The sequence below is a fragment of the Salmo trutta genome, chromosome 40 (assembly GCF_901001165.1).
Source record: "Salmo trutta chromosome 40, fSalTru1.1, whole genome shotgun sequence".
Lineage (NCBI taxonomy): Eukaryota > Metazoa > Chordata > Actinopteri > Salmoniformes > Salmonidae > Salmo > Salmo trutta.
The window spans coordinates 1,116,422-1,137,938 of NC_042996.1; the positions used below are offsets into that span (position 1 = coordinate 1,116,422).

General features: G+C 46.8%; 1 protein-coding gene across 9 annotated transcripts in view; it reads right to left on the reverse strand.

Moving 5' to 3' along the window:
* The window catches only part of LOC115180596 (neuron navigator 3), a 365,512-nt gene that overhangs the window by 152,712 nt on the left and 191,283 nt on the right, over positions 1 to 21,517 (reverse strand). For all 9 annotated transcript variants that reach the window (XM_029742805.1, XM_029742797.1, XM_029742801.1 and 6 more), the window contains exons 2-4: positions 13,933 to 14,050; positions 13,039 to 13,091; positions 178 to 250 (exon numbers count right to left, since the gene is read on the reverse strand). In XM_029742805.1, the coding sequence (XP_029598665.1) occupies positions 178 to 250; positions 13,039 to 13,091; positions 13,933 to 14,050 (244 nt within the window). The remainder of the gene's footprint in view (positions 1 to 177; positions 251 to 13,038; positions 13,092 to 13,932; positions 14,051 to 21,517) is intronic.

Consider the following 21,517-nt stretch of genomic DNA (forward strand, 5'->3'; position numbering starts at 1 on the left):
CCCAATGACCCAAATCAAGAAGAAATATAAATATTTGCGAGTCCAGTTGGGGTACCGACCCATAGTTTAAGAAACCGTACAACCACAGTCCTAGTTCCTAGCCTTGTCTCAAGCCACCTGGGTTAACAATCATCATTATACATTCAACTTAATAAAAAAATAAGAATTCAGTCTTACCTTCTGAGGAGAGCCCTTGTACATTCACTCCTCTGGCGTCCAGGAAACTGAGGCAGGTGTCCAAATTCTCGGTCTGAGGACAGAAAGAATATGAGGAGATGAACAACAGTCAGTGGAGGAAAGCATGGTGGTTGTGGAGGACTGTCATGGAGTGGCTACTTCACATTCAATGTGCAGAATGTCTCAGGGGGATGGAGTTAGGGGCTGATCAACCCATTGGCCATAAAGAACCCATTGTCTGATTATGGCAGAGCCCGTTTGACCCGTACGTGACACAAGGAGTCAGCCGGGCCGTCTGACATAGTGACCACAGTGTGTCCCACCTACACAGCCCACAGCCCCAGCCCTGGACGATATGCACTATGTATACAGTACAGGAGATGTGGCCCACTTGAGGCCAATTACAACACAATACACGGCTGACAGGCAGCACTAGAGTCAACAGCGATACTCAACCTCCCTCAGAGTGACAAAGTTCTACTGAGTTCGAGGCACTGACCCTTTTATATATGAATCACTGTGCATTCCTTGAGAGTGGCTAACGCCTGCCACCGTTTGCATGGCGGGTATCAGCCCTCGGCACAGAGGGCTTTCATGAGAAGGTCACCACAGGGCAGAGAGCTCCACTGGGCCGTATTGTACTGGGGCTGTTGTGAGGGCGGGCTGGGCTGGCTGGCTGGCTGGGCTGGCTGGCTGGCTGGGCTGGCTAGGATGGCTGGCTGGCTGGGCTGGCTGGCTGGGCTGGCTGGCTAGGCTGGCTGGCTGGGCGTGGCAGACAGGCGGCGTCCAGCAGCAGTGGAGTTTAACGGATTCCTTCTCCGTGCTGCTTCAGTCTCAACCCTAACCAGCCCTGAGGGGAAAGGCCCCCCCAGAGGAACAGGGACACCATCTTAGTAGTCTGGTCTGGAGTCTGACCTAGACTGTTGACTAAATGACTGTAATGTAAATGTACGTCAGTGATGACATCAGACCTTAATAAGCCAATAGAGGAGGACCGCCGGGTGTCTCTGACGACGTCCTCTCTCTCGCCTGCCAGCCCTCTCAGATCCACACACACCTTGGTTGTGATAACAGTTCCGTTGTAAAGAGGGCACATTCTGTAGTGTATCAACATTGCACGGATGGTGTCCAGCCCCAACCTGGCCCTGACCCGTCTCAGGGTGAAAGGAGGGGGATTTACAGCCAGTCGTACAGACGGATGGGTCTCGTCTGACTTCAATGTAATGTACCACTCCAGCCCTGCACCAGCCAGTGGTAGCCTGCAACAGGGAGGATGGATGGCTGTTTACTCTGCCTGTATCAACAGGGTCGGGACCAGAACATGGGGATCACAGCCTGTTCATCTGCCTCCACAACACAAACAGAACTGGAAGGGAAAAAGAGGCACAGATGTCGGGCTGTTCACATATGGTATGTTCCACATATGTTTAGCCAGACACCCCCAACAACCTAACAGTTTGATTATACCCTTCTCTCGTAAAAATGTGTTTTAGACATTCATCTCAGCGGAGTGACGTGCTGAGCACCGTACATTATGGGCATCATTTCCCAATTAAGTCTCGTCCAATTAAGTTGCTAGCTAGCGAAGTATCAAATACACATTCGTGTTGTTCCGTTGAGGGCGGTTGTGGGGGGAAAAAAAGGCTACCCAACAAATCCAGATGCACAAAGCATCTGTGGAAATTAGTGTCATATAAACACAGATGAAATGTAACTAACGGGACACGCATGTTATCACCTCAGCCTCCTTGGACTAATGTTTCAATAATTCTGTTTTAAATGGCTACTTTAAAAATATTTACAACGTCAAGTCAAATATCCACGGGTGCCTTCACGCAGCTCCGTGCATCTGTTAGCCATGCAGGGAGAGGGGGAGGACAGAGACTAGAGAGGCAGGGCATGTTGAACGGGTGACACAAAGACAGAGGAGTCAACCCATAGGAAAACAGACAGTAGATCTGTCCGGGAGAGTGAGAGACCTGTATCCTGTCTGATCATTTTTTTTTTAAATACAAAAACGTAACTGATCAAACTGGAGGCAATGTTCTGCAACTGACATTCTGACGTTCTCACCAGAGCTATTAGATCAGAGCTACCACTGATGATCTTCTGTCGGTATTTACATTTAAATGAGGTAAACAAAGCTGAATGGTCATTTAAAGAGTTGTTGGTAAGCGCAGACTTAATGTTCCACTGCTTTTTGGCTAAATAAACTGCCATTTTGGTGGGCGGTTTGGCTTTGTGATATATTTTAACGGCTTCTCGAGGAACTCGGATAATTTCTTGCTCCGATGTAAATTGACATTTTACAGATCCACATAAGTCATTAAAAGCAATTTGCAAATGGAACATTTTGATGAGGCACATTTCACCAAATTTGCACTTTCGGGAACTGACAAGAACACAAACATACACCATCAGAAAATGACTGCTGATTTTAGGCAAGCACAATTGACACAATACTAAAGTCCTCTTGTTCAAGTTTATTGTTGTTGGAGTTATAATCATCGTAAATCAAACCATGTTTAATTCACACTGAACAGATCAAAATGAGGCTCTGATGCTAAATAAATGTTTGCAGTTTACTTTGCTCGCATCGCTCCCAAGTCCCAAAAATGTGTGTTGAGGCACTTTGGGTCTCTCTAACGGTTTCAAGTAACCACCACATTTGGAAAGTGTTATCCCTCAGACATAACTGTCAAATACAAATGGGCCCACGCCTCAATTACAATTGATCTTCGCCAAAAGCAATCTGTTTCAAAACAACTGTCACGCCCTGACCTGAGAGAGTCATTTTTCTCTGTTTGGTTAGGTCAGGGTGTGACATGGGGTGGGCATTCTATGTGTTGTCTGTCTATGTTGTTTTTTCTTTATTGGCCGAGTATGGTTTCCAATCAGAGGCAGCTGTCATTCGTTGTCTCTGATTGGGAATCATACTTAGGCAGCCTTTTCCCCACCTGTGTTTGTGGGTTATTATTATTTCTGTGTGTGAACGCCACAATTGTGTTACGTTTCATGCTGTTTACCTGTTTATTGTTTTGGTTCGGTTTTCTTCAAATAAAGATGTGGAATTACCGGCCCGCTGCGCCTTGGCTCATATATGACAGGGAATTTGAAGATAGAGAACGTGACAACAACACAGAATACCTTACGTTGGTGCTTCACCACGGCTCAGAACAACACAGAATACCTTACGTTGGTGCTTCACCACGGCTCAGAACAACACAGAATACCTTACGTTGGTGCTTCACCACGGCTCAGAACAGCACAGAATACCTTACGTTGGTGCTTCACCACGGCTCAGAACAACACAGAATACCTTACGTTGGTGCTTCACCACGGCTCAGAACAACACAGAATACCTTACGTTGGTGCTTCACCACGGCTCAGAACAGCACAGAATACCTTAAGTTGGTGCTTCACCACGGCTCAGAACAACACAGATACCTTACGTTGGTTCTTCACCACGGCTCAGAACAGCACAGAATACCTTACGTTGGTTCTTCACCATGGCTCAGAACAACACAGAATACCTTACGTTGGTCCTTCACCACGGCTCAGAACAACACAGAATACCTTACGTTGGTGCTTCACCACGGCTCAGAACAACACAGAATACCTTACGTTGGTGCTTCACCACGGCTCAGAACAACACAGAATACCTTACGTTGGTGCTTCACCACGGCTCAGAACAACACAGAATACCTTACGTTGGTGCTTCACCACGGCTCAGAACAACACAGAATACCTTACGTTGGTGCTTCACCACGGCTCAGAACAACACAGAATACCTTACGTTGGTGCTTCACCACGGCTCAGAACAACACAGATACCTTACGTTGGTGCTTCACCACGGCTCAGAACAACACAGAATACCTTACGTTGGTGCTTCACCACGGCTCAGAACGACACAGAATACCTTACGTTGGTGCTTCACCACGGCTCAGAACAACACAGATACCTTACGTTGGTGCTTCACCACGGCTCAGAACAACACAGAATACCTTACGTTGGTTCTTCACCACGGCTCAGAACAACACAGAATACCTTACATTGGTGCTTCACCACGGCTCAGAACAACACAGAATACCTTACGTTGGTGCTTCACCACGGCTCAGAACAACACAGAATACCTTACGTTGGTTCTTCACCACGGCTCAGAACAACACAGAATACCTTACATTGGTGCTTCACCACGGCTCAGAACAACACAGAATACCTTACGTTGGTGCTTCACCACGGCTCAGAACAGCACAGAATACCTTACGTTGGTGCTTCACCACGGCTCAGAACAACACAGAATACCTTTCTCACTTTACCCTCAGAGAAGCCATGCTGCCTGTACTGCCACTAACTCAGTGCTATGCTAAGAGTGCTTCAAAAGCTGTCAGGGACCTATGTAAGCGTTTTTACTTTACAAACCTGTTCCATTGAGTTTGAACACTGTCAGAACAGAAGGGTGAACACAGCCCGGCTGTGGTGGTGATGGGCCATACATTCCTGTGGGCCCAATGAGTGTAATGAGCAAGCCGATGATTTAGACTAGATGCTTTACAGCATGATGGTGCTTTAATCACTGTAGCCGGGCCTGGGCTTTGAACTCCACATGTTAACAGGCCGACGAGGCCTCCTCTCGCTCTGAAACTGAAAACAGCTGAGGGAAACAGAGGTTTTAGGGGGAGAAGAAACTTGACCAAGACCATTTATTTGTTTGGTCTTGATGTATTTGGCTCTTAAGATGAGGTTTCCTGGTTTAAAGAGGCAATCTGCAGTTGAAACAACAACAAGGCATGTTTTGGTAAAAAGCTGAAGGATAGGCCTGGAGAAATGTAACCACTCTCAAATTCACAGACAGAGCTATGGATGCAAGAACTGATCAAAGACATCACATTTATATTTTTAAGCATGTTTTGAGGGTTACAGTGTTTGTTTACATTTACAATGTTTACAAACACTGGAATAAAACAAGCTTATATTTTGGGTTCTGAAGGGGTACGACAGTTGAAAGAAGGTCATGAGGCATTTAGAAGTTATATTCTTCAAGAATCAATAGGAATATCTCATTCATTTAGAAGTCCAAAAATGGATGTAGCAAACTACAGATTGCCCCTTTAAGGCTTTTTGTGACGTATGTTACAGCAAAGGTGAGGCAGTTGGTGCTTTCACTCTCTGCTGCCTGCTGCTCCTGAAACCAACCTGAAAGGAAGTGGCTCATGCTCTTCCCCAACGACACACCATCGTTCTCCATTAATGTACCCCCTCTTTTTCTTTCTCTCTCTTATCCCTCCTTCACCTCAGCAGAGAGTGGGCTGACACACTGCCTTTTGCATCGATCCCCAACCCCCTTCAGAGCAGGCCCATCACCCGCCATGCATCCAAAGTGGGCGACAGCTGATAAGCCATGAATCAAAATGGAGTCGCTCAAGCGGTCTACTGCCATTGATAGGCACGGCTGGCACAAACGACTGGCACATTACAGCAGAGGGGGCTTCTATACCACATCATCCCAGGGTAATCAAATCCAATGTAAGGAGCCGGCTCCAATCTAATAACAGTCAAGCTCTGGATAACAGGTGTGTGAGGGTTAATCTAATAACAGGCAAGCTCTGGATAGCAGGTGTGTGAGGGTTAATCTAATATCAGTCAAGCTCTGGATAGCAGGTGTGTGAGGGTTAATCTAATATCAGTCAAGCTCTGGATAGCAGGTGTGTGAGGGTTAATCTAATATCAGTCAAGCTCTGGATAGCAGGTGTGTGAGGGTTAATCTAATAACAGTCAATCTCTGGATAGCAGGTGTGTGAGGGTTAATCTAATAACAGTCAAGCTCTGGATAGCAGGTGTGTGAGGGTTAATCTAATAACAGTCAAACTCTGGATGGTGGGTGTGTGAGGGTTAATCTAATATCAGTCAAGCTCTGGATGGTGGGTGTGTGAGGATAAATGGGGTTGTTGCATATCTTAGTTACTCAATATAGATTTTGGGTGACAGTCCTAATCATCTCCAATGACTGGTTCTTTCATACGGCTGTCAGAGAGGGCAGGTTTTACACAAACCTTGGGAAATATACCGTCTCTCTCCTATGTTAATGAACTTGTGTTTTATTTCATTTCCCCTGTTCCTCAGTGTAAAGAGGACTTCATTAATAGTTATGTTAGTTATTTCGCAGCTTTAGCAGAGCGGGCAAGCTTCTTATTGGGGCTGGAGAATTCCTACATTGAATTGTCTTGCTGTATGTTTTCAAATGATATCAAAGAGGACTGTATTCCACCATTGTATTCATTTTCTTGAAGACAAATACAGAAACACAGGGAACTCTGGTCTGCAAAAATACAACCCTGTTCAAAAATACACAAATAGAATAGCCAAGAGGAATTTTTTCAGCCATTAAAATTCATTCAGCATTAGTATAATCCGTCAACCAGTAGTATCCACAGCTTGGTAGCTAAGAATTCACCCCTACCACTATGACTTCATCATCGTGTGCCCAGCAGTGCAACAATGCAGGCGGAAGTTGCTGTCGACAGGCTACAATGGGAGCTCTGTCTATCGTGTCTGAGGCTCATCACAGAGGGGACCAGCAGGGTCAAGTGTTGGCATCTGAAAATGTCCGTCTACATAACCTGCTGGCCAGTCAAGTAGCAAGGTGGGAAATGCCTTCGCAGCTCGCACCATTTCCTGCCACCGACGACCTCACACGACCCCCAATACCTTCCGAGCCAAACTAAACGGTGGGTGCATCCCAAATAGCATCTCTATTACATAAATAGTGCACTACATTTGACCAGGGTGCCATTTAGGATGAATCCCATGTCTCTGCTCCAGGGCTGAGACTTTAGAGGAAAGGACATTGTGACGATCCTCACAACTGATTGAAACTGTAACACTACACCTATCACACTGAAGGTGATTGAGAGGGTGGCTGTGTCGAGGCAGAAGGGAACAAAATAAAAGTCGTAAGGAAAAGTGAAGGGTCTTTTTCAGAGCTGAAATCTCTTGGAGCGTAAATGGACTGTCCATAAAAAAAGTATTTTGAGAAGTGTACCATATTTATGGAGAACACGAGGGAAAGCGAGATGGAGGCAAAGAGGGAGAGAGAGAAAGAGAGAGTGACAGACAGATGGAGGCGGTCAGGAACTTCAGCTTTGTCAGAGAGAGAACAGAGATAGATCAAAGGTTAGCAATCCCCTGGCAGAACCTTTTTAACAAGTCAGATTTTTCCCCTTTTAACAGGGCATCTGTCGAGCCCTCTTTTTTATAATGAGGGATTAAAAGGGTCCATGTGGGGTACAACTGGGACATAACAGGCCTGTAGGTGTTCCCTCGTCAGTTCTAAAATAGTCTACTGTGTAGACACATGAAAGGGTTGTCCCCACCCCCCAAAAAATTGTCCTCCCATGGCCTGGACTTCATGGAGGAAGAATGGAAATTGGATGAGGGTTTGGAGCAAATCCATGGCAGTGAGCAATGAGATAGAAACTCAAACAGAGACGCACAGCTTCAATCCTCCACAGACCAGCTGATTGTCATTCATTTAACTAGGCACATATTTCTACCTGGGAGAGGTGCGTGCGCTGCCAATGGATAACATTCATCATGTAAGTGGGACAGAGAAAGGAAAAGCAGCAGGACTGTAGAATACGACGGCCAGAGTTGTGACTAGAGAATGATTATATCCAACTCCATTTATAAATGGTGAAAACACTGTTCCAACTATCCAGCTGCTCACGGCAACTTCAGGTCAATTATCTATTCCAGGGGAATTCAACTCTTACCCTACGAGGTCCAAGGTACTGCTGGTTTTTCTGTTCAACCTGATAATGAATTGCACCCAGCTGGTATCCCAGGTCGAAATCAGTCCCTGGTAAGAGGGGAACAGTAACAACAAGTAGAGGAACTGGCTTTGAGGTCCAGATTTGAATGAGAGGGATATATGTCATCATAATGACACCCAGGGACACTCCCCAGCCTCGCGTCATGAACCGTCGTATGTCACATCCTTACCAGACCAACTGATCATCATCTCACAAGGATAGGCTTGACAGCTGGAGCTGGTAAATCCAATAACCAACCGGTACAATAAAACAGGGCAGATGTTGAACAGTGTAGCCACAAAGGAACTCACACCTACACTTCACACCAGGTATACATGATCCATCTAAGAGTGTGAATACCAGACTGTATTAACACTGACAGTGTCGGGCGAACGAGGTTAATGGGATGGGCGCGTGCTGCGTGTGCCTCATCCGTCCGTCTTGCGTCCCTGCCAACAGATTGGCCCCAGATGGCGCCGGGCTGCTTCACGAGTCCTTAACCAACACCTAACTCTGTTATACCTTCCATGTGACGGGAGAAGGAACCAACCAACCTCACTTCAACTGACTAATGCAGCCTGAGGCTCTCTCTGAAGGAAAAGACTAGGTTAAAGTGCTGCTCGGGGAAATCCGGCATCACTGCCTCAAGTCTCTGTAAAAATAAAGATAATCACTTTATTATCCCCACGGGGAAGGTTTGTTTACGGCGCTGTGCATACATTAAAACACATCACCAAGCATAGACGAAGGACATATGGAAACAATTACAGACAACTAATTCAATCAGAATAGCGATTCTATGATTCATCTGTAAAACTACACATCGGTACAGTGCCAACCACAGGGACACCGGGGCTTGTTAGACTCCAGCGACTTCAGAAGGACAGTGAACTGAGCACACGTCATGTCTGCGTTCTGCTGATGTGTGCTGCGGTGGACTAACGACGCCATAAATGAGCTTTATTTTTCTGCTGAACAGAGCCTTTTACGATCCAGGCTGTCATTCTCTGTCAGACCATCATTTCTTCACCAACGACTAAAGAAGAAGAAGACTGCTCCGTTCAAGGGCCCTGTTTGTTCATATCTAATTCCCCTGGCTACTCCATATACAATTAGAGAAGTGTCGCTGTCAGAAAGCCTTAGATTTAACAGTGGAAGAGAAGCGTGAAACATGCTGTGAGATGAAAGAGACGCTTAAAAGACACGGAGCTCCGACGTGGTGTCTTAATGAACAGCGTGTGAGTTCCTCCCCACATGGCTAACCCAGTGTTAAGAGACATAATCAGACTGTAATCCCTTTACACTGCCTTGTCCTTGAGAGAATCTCAATTGCATTTTCTTGATTCCTCGCATCCTCTCTCCTCACCTCCTTCTCAAAACCCATTGGATGAAATGAGCAGAGGAACCTCCCCTCTGACCATCTCATCTAATGGGTTTTGAGGAGACCAAAAACAAAACACCCAGGAAAAATGTACTTACTATGACTGAGATATGTGGTTTTCCCACCAAACTATCTTAAGATGAATGCACTAACTGTAAGTGTCTCTGAGCGGCTGCTATATGACTCAATTGTAAATGAGAGAGGAGGTGCTAGGAAACACATTTGAGATTCTTCTCTTGTTTGGCTCAGCCTGCCTCTGAAAAGCGGTCGTCCAGTCTCCCCACTGAGACTATATTGTACTGTGGGTCAGGATGTGGTCTACAGAAACTCTGTCTCAGTTCCCAGCAAACCCAACCCCAAACACACCAAGCGGCATGTTTGGAGAAAGACTTGCTCGGAATTCCAGAATCGACCACCGAGAATGGCATGCCCCTTGGAATCGCTACCATCCCTCACATGTAAAGTATTCAAGGTTTCCTCCCACGTTCTCACCCCTGGTACCCCCAGTTGGCAGGGATGCCATACCTCTTGCTCTTTCACTAATGGAGAACAAACGTGTTGGGGTCAGTTGATGTTCACTACTGGCTGGCTGGCCTTAGACGAGCTCCTAGCCACGTTCTCTTCCAGCCAGATCAACTAGCCAACCTGAGCAGAGTCAGATCAATGGGAGAGAGTCTATTATGCAATTTAGTCGGTGAAGTATAGCTAGAGCCGTGTTGGAGAGAAGACTGTTCCTCCTACTTCCTCAGACAATAAGAGATGCTCCTCACCTGCTGAAAATAGTTTCTTCAGTGTTGTTCAGCTACAATCTCCAAAAAGCTCAATGAACAAGACTTAAGGAATGAGTCATTTCTCCGCTCAGTAGCAGTGATATAGATGGACTGACTCACTTTACATTACAGAGCCCTTAGTACAGTGTAATTACTCCAGTTAGTAATGTAATTACTCATTTTTACACTGTACTTCACCCTGTAGCTTAGGGTAAGGGTTGCTGCTGTAAGTCCTATGAAATAATGAGTAACTACAATATTATTCAATTGTACTTAAAATATTTTACACAGTGATAGCAACACTAACGTAACTTGTTATGGAATTGGACGTTTGCCTAATATGGATATCCGTAGGTAGTCACTGCAATGCCACGTTAGCAGTGTTCAGTTTCCTTCTTCAGTATCTCTCACATCATCCCATCCTGTCAATCGTCCACTATCAAGATGAATGGTATGTAAAGCCAGTCAGGTCCCCCTCACAGCACCTACGCTTCCCATCAACAGTAGAATACAGGGCTCTCCAACCCTGTTCCTGCAGAGCTACCATCCTGTAGGTTTTAACTCCAACCCTGTTCCTGCAGAGCTACCGTCCTGTATGTTTTAACTCCAACCCTGTTCCTGCAGAGCTACCATCCTGTATGTTTTAACTTCAACCCTGTTCCTGCAGAGCTACCGTCCTGTATGTTTTAACTCCAACCCTGTTCCTGCAGAGCTACCATCCTGTATGCTTTAACTTCAACCCTGTTCCTGCAGAGATACCGTCCTGTAGGTTTTAACTTCAACCCTAACCTAGCACACCTGATTCTAATCATTAGCTGGTTGATAATATGAATCAGGTTAGTTACAGCTGGGGTTGGAGTTAAAACCTACAGGAGGGTATCTCTCCAGGAACAGGGTTGGAGTTAAAACCTACAGGAGGGTATCTCTCCAGGGTCAGGGTTGGAGTTAAAACCTACAGGACGGAAGCTCTCCAGGATCAGGGTTGGAGTTAAAACCTACAGGAGGGTATCTCTCCAGGGTCAGGGTTGGAGTTAAAACCTACAGGAGGGTTTCTCTCCAGGATCAGGGTTGGAGTTAAAACCTACAGGAGGGTATCTCTCCAGGGTCAGGGTTGGAGTTAAAACCTACAGGAGGGTTTCTCTCCAGGATCAGGGTTGGAGTTAAAACCTACAGGAGGGTATCTCTCCAGGGTCAGGGTTGGAGTTAAAACCTACAGGAGGGTATCTCTCCAGGGTCAGGGTTGGAGTTAAAACCTACAGGAGGGTATCTCTCCAGGGTCAGGGTTGGAGTTAAAACCTACAGGAGGGTATCTCTCCAGGGTCAGGGTTGGAGTTAAAACCTACAGGAGGGTATCTCTCCAGGATCAGGGTTGGAGTTAAAACCTACAGGAGAGTATCTCTCCAGGGTCAGGGTTGGAGTTAAAACCTACAGGAGGGTATCTCTCCAGGGTCAGGGTTGGAGTTAAAACCTACAGGAGGGTATCTCTCCAGGGTCAGGGTTGGAGAACCCAGGTTTACTGACTCATATTAGCTCGATCACACAGACAACACCGGAGAGGCACATAGCATCTACTGCCAACCCAGCACAACATACAGTACATGTACACCTACATTCACTAACAAACTGTTCCTAGTCTGCAGCAATAAAACACACTCTGAAAACCTGTCTGCCATATCATCTCCAATTATCCTCTCTTACCTCAGTTGTTCCTGAATTGCCCTTTGACCCTCAGTGGCTTGCCTTAAATCCACCCAGTGTTTTCCTCTCTCCAGAGCTGCTCAGTGCAACACGGCTCCACCAGTGTGTCAGATGTTCCCTCTGCTCATGTCCCCCATATACCCTGAGCCACAAGCAGACGTGTTTCCTCAAAGTTAAGTTCCCCTCCCCACCACAGGGGCTGGCACGGCCTCTGAGGCTCATGCTGGATCAATGGGCTTTGAGTGACTGAGACAAAGAGTGAACATACACACACAGTCACGCATGCACACACACACACACACAGTCACGCACACACACACAGTCACGCACGCACACACACACACACACACACACAGTCACTCTCACACACACACACACACACACACACACACACACACTCACTCACTCACTCTCTCACACACACACACACACACACACACACACACACACACACACACACACACACACACACACACACACACACACACACACACACACACACACACACACACACACACACACACACACACACACACACACACACCTCCAGCACAAATCCTTTAGGGACAGGGGTGGCTGGCGTCTGGACCTGCATTTCTGTGGGCTTGTAGGGGAGAGCCCTTAGTGACCAGTGTGTCACAGTGGACCAGACCCAGCTCTAGCCACAAACACAGGGCTTTGGCCAAACACCAACCCTGTTGGGTTTACTGTAAGACAGAAGCCTGGTCTGTAATCCCCCCTCAGAATCCATTAAAACTACACTCAGACTACACGGCAATACAGCTAGCTAAGTCGCTTTTAATTACACTAGTGTAAAAGAGGCCAAAACAGACGGACTAAGTAAGAGAACCCACTGAATTATAGTTAGCTTGAGAGGTAATCGTCAAGCTGTGGGCTGTGTGCAATTAGACGATATGCATTTAGAGTCACATCATTGAAAGAGTATATTCTTGGCTAAGAGATCTTTGCAGTTAGGACCATAGCAGTAAGCCTTCTGTGGTCTCTGAATAGTAGTGTTATGTTTCCTGCAATACAATCAAACATATTCATGACAGTACCCTGAAAGACCTACAAAACATGTCATCAAGTACACAGACTGCAATTCTTAACCAGGCCAACGTTTCAATAAAAAGACAGCAAAAATAAAAAGAGAAATAATACTATCACCTCCACAAGAAGAAAGGTGAACTAGCAGACTCACCATGTGTGATTGACTCCTGGGGCTGGCATTGATGTCCTCCACTTTCTCATTAGCTGGAAGAAGAACAACAACAAAAAACTTAAGTGTGAAACCTTCCCACAAGAAGAAGTGCCTAAACACACAGTGGCATCAGTGACCCTTCTGAGTTAGGGGACTTCTAGTCTAGTCTGGTGGAGGAGCCCTTACAGAGCTCAGCAACAGGAAGAGCATGGATCTCTCTGTGTGTGTGTGTGTGTGTGTGTGTGTGTGTGTGTGTGTGTGTGTGTGTGTGTGTGTGTGTGTGTGTGTGTGTGTGTGTGTGTGTAGGAATGCCCCCTGCCCAACCACGGAGCAGTGAAAGTTTGGGAAAAGAAAAGTCTCTGCTAATTCATCAGCTGCTGCCTGAGTGTTACTGACGCGGGATCTCAGGCCATTGTCTGTTGTGGAGAGCAAGGGTAAAGTTTCAAGACAGCCCGGGAGGTGGGAAAAAGAGAGAGGCAGAGCATCAACACCAGCCACTCTAGGCTAGCTAAAATATACACATGGGAGACACATGGTTCAGTAGAGCAGGACTAGTTTACAGTCTGTGTGTAGTGGGCTGCCAGGGCTGGAGCTCCTCTCCTGACAGAGACCAGTTGGAAGTGAAGATAAAGCCTTTGTGTTCCGTCTAAATGCCTGGACCGTTACGTTTTATAGCTGGGTATATGGAGAGTTTCCCTCAGCCTAACAAGTGAGGTTAAGTCAGGTGTGTGTGTGTACGTGTGTGTGTGTGTGTGTGTGTGTGTGTGTGTGTGTGTGTGTGGGTGTACGTGTTTATATTAGTGCCTGTGTGCGTGTTTGCATCAGTGCCTGTGTGTGTGTGTGTGTGTGTGTGTGTGTGTGTGTGTGTGTGTGTGTGTGTGTGTGTTCTCTCACCTATGATCTGGATGATTTCTGCCAGCAGAACTCCGTCAGCAATGTCTATGGTCAGGTCCTTGATGAGTCGAGGGCAGCCAGACTTGGTCAGGTAGTGGTTGGCCCAGTCTGTATAAATCTACAACATAGAGGACAATATGGGGTAAGGGTGGGATCTATAACTGTAGACAAAGAGAAAGGAGAGAGAGAGAGAGAGAGACCGATAGAAGCTGGCAGGATCTTCAGCTTTATCAGCGAGAGAGACAGACAGAGAAAGAGACAGAGAGAGACAGAGATATACAGAAAGAGAGAGAGAGAAAGACAGAAAGGCAGAGAGAGAAGAGAGAGAAAGACACAGAGAAAGAGAGAGAGAAAGAGAGACAAAGAGAGAGAGAGAGACAAAGAGAGAGAGAGACAAAGATAGAGAAAGAGAGTGACAAAGAGAGAGAAAGAGAATGACAAAGAGAGAGAAAGAGAGAGACAAAGAGAGAGAAAGAGAGAGAGAAAGAGAGAGAGACAAAGAGGGAGACAGAAACAGAGAGAGAGCGAGAGCGAAAGAGAGAGACAGAGCGGGAGAGGGAGGGAGAGAGTGAAAGTTCTACAAGTTGATCTGACTAATTTAAAGATGGGAAGCTTAGTGCTTGGCATTTCCTATTTGAGGTATGAGTAAGGTTTGTTTTAGTACCACGGTCACTGCTGACCTCGACCACACAGAATAACAAACACAGGCTTCCTTAGTCCTCCTACATCCCAGAATCAGACGGCCCAGTTCCATCTCAACATAAGTAGCACACAGCACACCAGTGAGTATTAACCAAACAGTGGATTCCCAATACATCTCTCCAACACAAACACAAATATTTTATCAAAGACAGACGCTTACAACATGAGGATGACTCGCTGGGTTTATGAGCTCAGTCTGCAGGACTGGGAAGGAGATCAGATCAGCCTTTTAAAGAAGAGATCCGACCTGCTACTAACGCATCACCAGCGGGACGTTTAACTGCTGTTACTGTCGGTCTTGCAATAGAATCCATAAACCGATTAGGACAAGGACGATGCCAGTATAGTGGTATCGTGGCTAGGAAACAAAACAGCAAACGGATTTAACTTCTTTAGGAAAACAGCCCTAATGATGGAAACAAACATCATTATGTTGTCATCCAGAATCACATGTATTTATTTATGTGCTATAGCACACAATATTTTACATACAGCAGGTTTTTAAAGGACCAAAGAGTGTGGTCTGCTTCATGTTTTCATTTTTGCCATGGAAAAAAATATTGTGATACTGGTATCGTCACGGCCCTCAAACCAATAGGTTGATTTGTTAGCTATGTACTGTACTGGTGATTGAAACTAACAGCTGCAGATATTTTGACGAGGTCTGTTAGGGGGGCATTACTTCTGCGGTTTATCCTTGCATTCCTACAACTCTCTTCAGGCAGTCCCCTATCTATCTCACTGCACACTCATTTTGAGGGGATCATCTTTTCATACTATCTATCCGCCTGCAGGAGGAGGGAACCACAGGGAGGGCAGGATGAACAAAAGTGTCTGTAGCGTTTTCAGAGCAGCGAGGCCGTACGTTACTCATGGAAATACTCAGAGACAGACACAGAAGGGCTCTTCTTCTTCTTCCCTGACAGACTTTATTTCCACCGGGTTCTCTGGGGGTACTTTGAAAAAGGCGTACCTCAGGGGTCCGTTGTGGAGCCGCTCAAAGATGCCCGCCACCATACCAGAGCCTCACGCTCTTCTTGTTATCCTCAGATTAATTCAAAAAAGCAAGAGGGCTGATTTTTTTTCATATCCTACATGTGTTTGTGTGAGGACTCAACCAGCATGAGGAATTTTCAATGTCAAAATCCGCTTAGAAATGCAAGGGCCTCTGTGGAGGGGTTTTGTCTGTGACTTTCAGTCCACTGGTGGTCTACTAATAACGCCATTGACTGAAACTCAGTTAAAACCACTTCAATATCACCAAAGGAGCGGTTTTAAAAGGAACACTTGATAGGGAGATTAAAAGATGTACGTATATGCAGATTATAGGCACTTTACATCTACCAGCCTATGGTTCCCATTTCCCAGCAACTCCCTCATAAAAACCAAGCTCCTTATTAGGATATTATCCCTCTCCCCCCTCTGCCTCACACACTGCTCCCAATTAACGGTGTTTCTCGCTCTTTCAGGGAACGGGGCACGTATCCTTCAAAGACAACTCCTTTCAAAGGTTTTGTCTGTTGTGGTTTTGTTCGCCGGTTTCTCTCTGATGAGGGAGGCATTAAAGAGAACCAGGGAGAGGCGGGAAGCACCTTCGTTAGACACACACACACACACACACACACACAGCACGTGTTGGAGTACAGTACACACACTTTTAAACCAGGTCCCACTAGGCCTCACCACCACTACTGCCTGAGGAGGGGGAACAACCACAGTGTGGAGAAGAGCCTCACATTCCGACACCTCTGGTCACGGAAGCCGCGGGAAATACTATGACGGCCGAGGGATATGGAGAACGGACTGGGTTCATCACATCTCTACTAATTGCTGCGACAGATAATACCAAGTATGCACCGGGGCGGCCAGGGGCCGGGTTTGGAATGCCAGGGGGTACAGTAAGTAACAGAAACTTCCTCAAAGAGAGGAGCCTGCAGAGGAGGAAGGTGCTCTTGATCCTCTGCACCACCTCCCTCCCCCTTTCCCAAAAAATAAGAGTGAATCAGGAGAGTGCCGCATTGACACAATCACAGGGAGAGAGGGAGAGAGAGTTTCCTCTGCCAGGGATGTCTCTGGTAAAAGGGGAGTGTTCAATCAGCTTTTTGGCATGAGTGGAGAGACACGAGGGGAGGTGTGCCTCATCAAGACGGATTCAATTAAATTCACCACAAGCCATTGTTTTGGTGAGCGAGAAACTGACTGCATCCGTCAACTGGAGGAAACATTTGGAGTTGTTTGTTGGGGTTTTTCTGTCCAGCCAAACTTGAATTCCCACCGCCCAGCCAAACAAACAACATGCTCAACACTAGAATTAAATGGTGCTTATTCTCTAATGATGATTGCATAAATTGCCATCACATTCAGAAATGTTGGAATAATTGACAACCTGAAAAGCTAGCGGGGCTCCATGGTGTTAAACTACATTCCACTATTCCTACGCCACAAAATGGCACCCTATGCCGTATAGTGCACTACTTTTGACCAGACCATATGGGACTGCTCAAAAGTAGTGCACTAAATAGGGAATATGGTGCCATTTTGGGATACATCCTATGAAGTAAATGGGTCTGACAGAAAAGAGAAAAATGATTACAAAGCAGTCTCTAAATCAGATAATGTCATGGAGGGAAAAAGTAAGGACACTGTAAGGACACTGGTTCAAGGTGAATCTATACCCCCCAATGCATTCATTACAGCAAAGTTAGACAAACCAGCCAGTATGTGATCTGAACCTACACACAAACCACAACAACAGATTGACAAAGAACCTGCCTAGCCAACTTCTATAATTCATTTCAAACTCAACTAGGCAGCCAGCCTGAACCTACCCCTGTCTGAGACACTGACGGTAAACATGAACAGCTTCTCATTCACTCTCCTCTTCCCTTTGTCTTCACTGTTGTTGCTGTTCATTCAGTCTCTTTAAGCCCCTTAAATAGAGAATCACTGTTCAACATTTCGTGCGTCACTGTGTCAGTTTCCCTGACTCATTATTTTATTTTCTTGCTAACAGCTCTGACTTGCAATTCTATCCAGCTAACAAACGGTGTCGGGCAACGTCAGAACAAACACTGACTGACAACGGCACGTCTAACAGAAGCCCTAACATCAGCCGTGCCACTCTCAGCGTTCATAGAGAATAATGACATCAGGACACACACACACACACACACACACACCTCTCACGCACAAGCCCACACCCCCTTCTCCCTCCATCCAAGCTCCCCGGAGCAGTTACAATAACTATCTATTCTCCAGTGACGCTAGCTACAGAGCTGTCAATGTACCTGTTATGAAGCCATCTCCCTCAGCGTCAGGCTCCTGTACAGATAAGCAATCAGCTTTCACGCCAGTGTGAGAGTGCCTTGCGGCGAGCAGACTGCTTTACAGTCGGAGCACAATGCAGTGTCTATGGCTGCGCAGGTACTGCCGGCAACCTGCAGTGGCCCCTTAATACCTCCGGGGGGAGCCAGCCAGCTACCGAGGCGAGACAGAGCCTCAGGGCTTGAGGGACTGAAGCAGACCTGGCTGTGACTTTATACAGGCCAAGGGTATTCACTGTGCTGTGGAAGTCGAAGCAGTGGTCTTTTATCACTGATATGTGTAGCAGAGAAGGATGGGATTTAACACACGCACTCACACACTCATGCACACACACACACACACACACACACACACACACACACACACACACACACACACACACACTTAAACACAGTCATTAACACCCAGTAGTTCATATGAGGACGAGGCCAAACATGACACTGAGGGACGGACATATGCACTCACACACCTGCAAACACGCTACACCACAGCAATAATATGTCCAATGCAACAATAGAAAATAGTGTACACAGGTTTGTTTATGTGCCATTGGATATCAACCTGAGCCAGACTTATTTAGCTGTTGTTGTTTCTCTCTGATTTCATGGTAGTTTTCCATTGGTACCACTAGTCTTCCCAGCACCACATGAACAGACCAGAGATGAATGACATTATGGCAATGACTCCATAGTTTGTCAGGAGATTTGAGAGGTGGGCTGGAGGGATAAAGAGAGGGAGGTTGTGTCTGGGGTTGTGTGTGGGGTTGTGTCTGGGGTTGTGTCTGGGGTTGTGTCTGGGGTTGTGTCTGGGGTTGTGTCTGGGGTTATGTGTGGGGTTGTGTCTGGGGTTGTGTCTGGGGTTGTGTCTGGGGTTGTGTCTGGGGTTGTGTCTGGGTTGTGTCTGGGTTGTGTATGAGGTTGTGTATGAGGTTATGTGTGGGGTTGTGCCTGGGGTTGTGCCTGGGGTTGTGCCTGGGGTTGTGTCTGGGGTTGTGTCTGGGGTTGTGCCTGGGGTTGTGCCTGGGGTTGTGCCTGGGGTTGTGCCTGGGGTTGTGTGTGGGGTTGTGTCTGGGGTTGTGTCTGGGGTTATGTGTGGGGTTGTGTCTGGGTTGTGTCTGGGGTTGTGTCTGGGTTGTGTCTGGGGTTGTGTCTGGGGTTGTGTGTGGGGTTGTGTGTGGGGTTGTGTGTGGGGTTATGTGTGGGGTTGTGTCTGGGTTGTGTCTGGGGTTGTGTCTGGGGTTGTGTGTGGGGTTATGTGTGGGGTTGTGTCTGGGTTGTGTCTGGGGTTGTGTCTGGGTTGTGTCTGGGGTTATGTGTGGGGTTGTGTCTGGGGTTATGTGTGGGGTTGTGTCTGGGTTGTGTCTGGGGTTGTGTCTGGGGTTGTGTGTGCACGTGGATCTCTCGGCACCCCTCCATCAGACATCAAATCCTAACAGGACACTCCACAGTGGTGGGTGAATTTGGGGATTGTGGGTCCTCATTTCTGAGGCAATGGGATGGGTCACCGCACTGGCTGTTCAATGGCATGGGCCACACACCTTCCTGTTCAATGGGATGGGTCACCCCCTGGCTGTTCAATGGGATGGGTCACCGCACTGGCTGTTCAATGGCATGGGCCACACACCTTCCTGTTCAATGGGCTGGGTCACCCCCCTGGCTGTTCAATGGGATGGGTCACCCCCTGGCTGTTCAATGGGATGGGTCACCCCCCTGGCTGTTCAATGGGATGGGTCACACCCCTGGCTGTTCAATGGGTGGGTCACACCCCTGGCTATTCAATGGGATGGGTCACCGCACTGGTTGTTCAATGGGATGGGTCACCCCCCTGGCTGTTCAATGGGATGGGTCACCCCCTGGCTGCTCCCACGGGTTAGCTAAGGAGGTAAAGTGTGTGTTACCTATGTGTGTGTTGGCTTCTGGCTGTACCCCTGCCCCTTTACTACAGCTAAACACCCCCCCTCTCTTTCTCTCTCCCTCCCTCTCCCCCTCTCTCTGCCGTCTATCGCTCTCTCCTTTCCATCTCTCTCTCCTTTCCATCTCTCTCTCAGCCTCTCCCCCTCTCCCTCCCCCTACAGGCAGGTCACAGTCGTCTAGACACAGACAGAGAGAAAGAATTGTCTGGCTAACAGAGAACATGACAAATGTCCCCCTCTCTCGGGGTCTGAGGGTTCTGCTGACATGATCACTGGTGACATGGTGTGAAGGTCGCAGCGACCTCCTAGCCTGAGTCACAAATGGCACCCTATTCCCTATATAGTGCACTATTTTCAATCAGAGCCCTATTGACCCTTATCAAAAGTATTGCACTATAGGGAACCATTTGGGTCTCAGATCTTGCCTCCTTGAACAGAGTCGTACTCAGTGACAAAACGAAACACAACAGTCTTGATTTGGCTTACTGTTCCCTCTTAAAACAGTTAGTGGCTAATAGCTGGTAGATGTACAGTATATCTCATCAATACAGTCAAGGGAGTGTATAGTTATTGCAATGGGACTGGGATCAATATCCACATTAGAGACCACCTATTGGGTCTACACTGTATTAGAACATGATTGGATAGTAACCGACTGCTATTAGTGAATCGAGCACCAAGGAGTGACTGACAATGCAGTCTATGAGTAGTCTATGGATAGTCTATGAGTAGTCTATGGGTAGTCTATGGGTAGTCTATGAGTAGTCTATGGGTAGTCTATAGGTAGTCTATGGGTAGTCTATGAGTAGTCTATGGGTAGTCTATGGGTAGTCTATGGGTAGTCTATGGGTAGTCTATGAGTAGTCTATGGGTAGTCTATGGGTAGTCTATGGGTAGTCTATGGGTAGTCTATGGGTAGTCTATGAGTAGTCTATGGATAGTCTATGGGTAGTCTATGAGTAGTCTATGGGTAGTCTATGGATAGTCTATGGGTAGTCTATGGGTAGTCTATGGGTAGTCTATGGGTAGTCTATGAGTAGTCTATGGATAGTCTATGGGTAGTCTATGGGTAGTCTATGGGTAGTCTATGGGTAGTCTATGGATAGTCTATGGGTAGTCTATGAGTAGTCTATGGGTAGTTTATGGATAGTCTATGGGTAGTCTATGGGTAGTCTATGAGTAGTCTATGAGTAGTCTATGGATAGTCTATGGGTAGTCTATGGGTAGTCTATGGGTAGTCTATGGGTAGTCTATGGGCCCTGGTCAATAGGCTGCCATTAGAGACTCAGCATTACTCTCTGAGCCGATTCAGTCAAGGGGCTCTGACCACCCAGTTCTAATACAGGGTAATTGTATTTGAGGGTTGATTATATATAGGCATCTCTCTGCAATGTTACCATGAACCCTGGGGACCTGAGCCTCAGCAGTAGTACATGGAGATTGGATGAAGAGAAGGTACCGTTCACACTCCCATCAAAAATCCAAGCCTGGCAAAGAGACAATTCCTGCATAATTAAGCTCTACATAAAAACTGCATCAACTTGAGAGTGATGAGACCATAAAGTCAATGCACTGTGATGAACCGTCCTCAGAGAGCGTCTTTGTCAAGAACGGCGGAGTCAGGATTGGGAGTGATCAAGTGATCGA